This window comes from Amphimedon queenslandica, unplaced genomic scaffold (genome assembly GCF_000090795.2).
Source record: "Amphimedon queenslandica unplaced genomic scaffold, v1.1 AMPQUscaffold_4655_Cont23367, whole genome shotgun sequence".
NCBI classification, from domain to species: Eukaryota; Metazoa; Porifera; class Demospongiae; order Haplosclerida; family Niphatidae; genus Amphimedon; species Amphimedon queenslandica.
In genome coordinates, this window is record NW_003555034.1 from 1 (window position 1) to 1558 (window position 1558).

Consider the following 1558-nt stretch of genomic DNA (forward strand, 5'->3'; position numbering starts at 1 on the left):
GACTTCGTACCAGGAGCATCTAATATACCAAATTCAACACCATTCACAACTTTAATTGCTTGATCATTGTTATTTTTAAAATAATCTTTTAGCAAACTGGAGTAAGTAGACCAAATTCGCTGAACTCCTCTATTTGTTATAAAAACTTTGACCAATAGGACAATGAAATCAAAATTAAACCAGGAGACACGTTTCTCCAGTACCCCAAATAACTGATTCATTGATTTAATTCCGTCATACTCTTCTCGTAATCTATCAATGAAGTGGTGCTTACGAAAACGTGGACTCAGTAGATTAATAATGTGGTACTTGATATAATCGATTACTTTAGGAAGAGTATTTCTTTTAAGGGAGAGAAATGCTTCTTTGGTTTTATAAACGTTAGAAGCATATAATCTTTGTAGCTCATCAATCTGCTTCAATATGTCATTAACAGGAAACTCTTTTGATTTTCCACTAGCATATGTAGCTTTAGTATCAGGTGAAGTAGGAGGTGCCTGTAATTCTTTATTTGGGGTAACTTCTATAAATTGATAATAAAATTGTGATTCACTTTTCATATACATACCTCTGGAAGATGAATCAGTATCTACTGGTGACAGAGGTTGCCGCTCACTGCTTTTGGAGTATTCTTCAGCTATTTTATCAGCTAAGGCAGGATTTGCTCCACCACTCTCACTTCTAATACAATTACAGAGCATTCGTAATGTAGGAGCACCACTACTTTGATCGCAATCCTTTCTTAACCAACATTCAAAAACTTTTCTCAAACATGTTTTTGGTGGTTTGCCCTCTGCTTCAATCTCATCCAACTTGTTAGGACTGAGGCCTAACAAAATGCCAATTGAGTCCCAGTGTCCAGAAAGACGACCTGCCTTTTCCCAGACCAAACGAAAATCGTTGATGCCTAGACATGTACATGTACGTGCAAAGTGATAAGTCAATAAAATGTATATACATGTATCATACTTACCAAGCTCTTTGTCAAGGGTTGTTGTTTCTGCTGTGCTCGACATGTACGGGAGAAGAAAGAACAGAACACTAAAAAAACATGTAGATCTACAGGCCACAGGGCAATGCCGCGCGCAATGAAGATTAGGCACGCCCACTGGTACTCCTCCAGGCCAGACAAGTATCTAAGTTTCCTGTGAGCTGTCAAAAGGTTGCACTGTGGACTGTTTGAAGTGTATCTTTATAATCAAGTAAAACCGGAACATTACTTGCTACCTTTTATTAGCAATTTTAAAAGTGCCAATCTTGTTGATTTGTAACAATGCAGTTTTGTTTTAAAAATTACTAGTACAGAGAATTATGTGTGTATAAGTGATGGAAAGAGTGAAGAAAAGAAGAGTTAATAAATTCAGAGTTAGAAGAAAATAAAGATTTTGATTCAAATCTAATGAGAGTGACAGAGAGAGCAGAGAAATTGTTATTACATGAAGTCAATGAAAAATGAATTCAAAAAAGAGGAACAACAATTAAAACATAAATAATAATAATAATGACATGAAAATACAAGAGAGAAATAATATAGAGTCGATGAATAGAAGAGAGCTAA

At 35.4% G+C, this 1558-nt stretch overlaps 1 protein-coding gene across 1 annotated transcript; it reads right to left on the reverse strand.

The window, feature by feature from the left end:
* Window positions 1–10: 10 nt before the first annotated feature.
* On the reverse strand, window positions 11–1058 carry LOC109592590 (uncharacterized; the record flags this gene model as incomplete). The annotated part of the gene is made up of 3 exons (XM_020008004.1): window positions 974–1058; window positions 569–907; window positions 11–523 (listed from the first exon to the last, which is right to left on the reverse strand). Coding segments are annotated over exons 1-3 (895 nt in total), but the record flags the coding sequence as incomplete, so codon positions are not given.
* Between the last annotated feature and the right edge of the window lie 500 nt (window positions 1059–1558).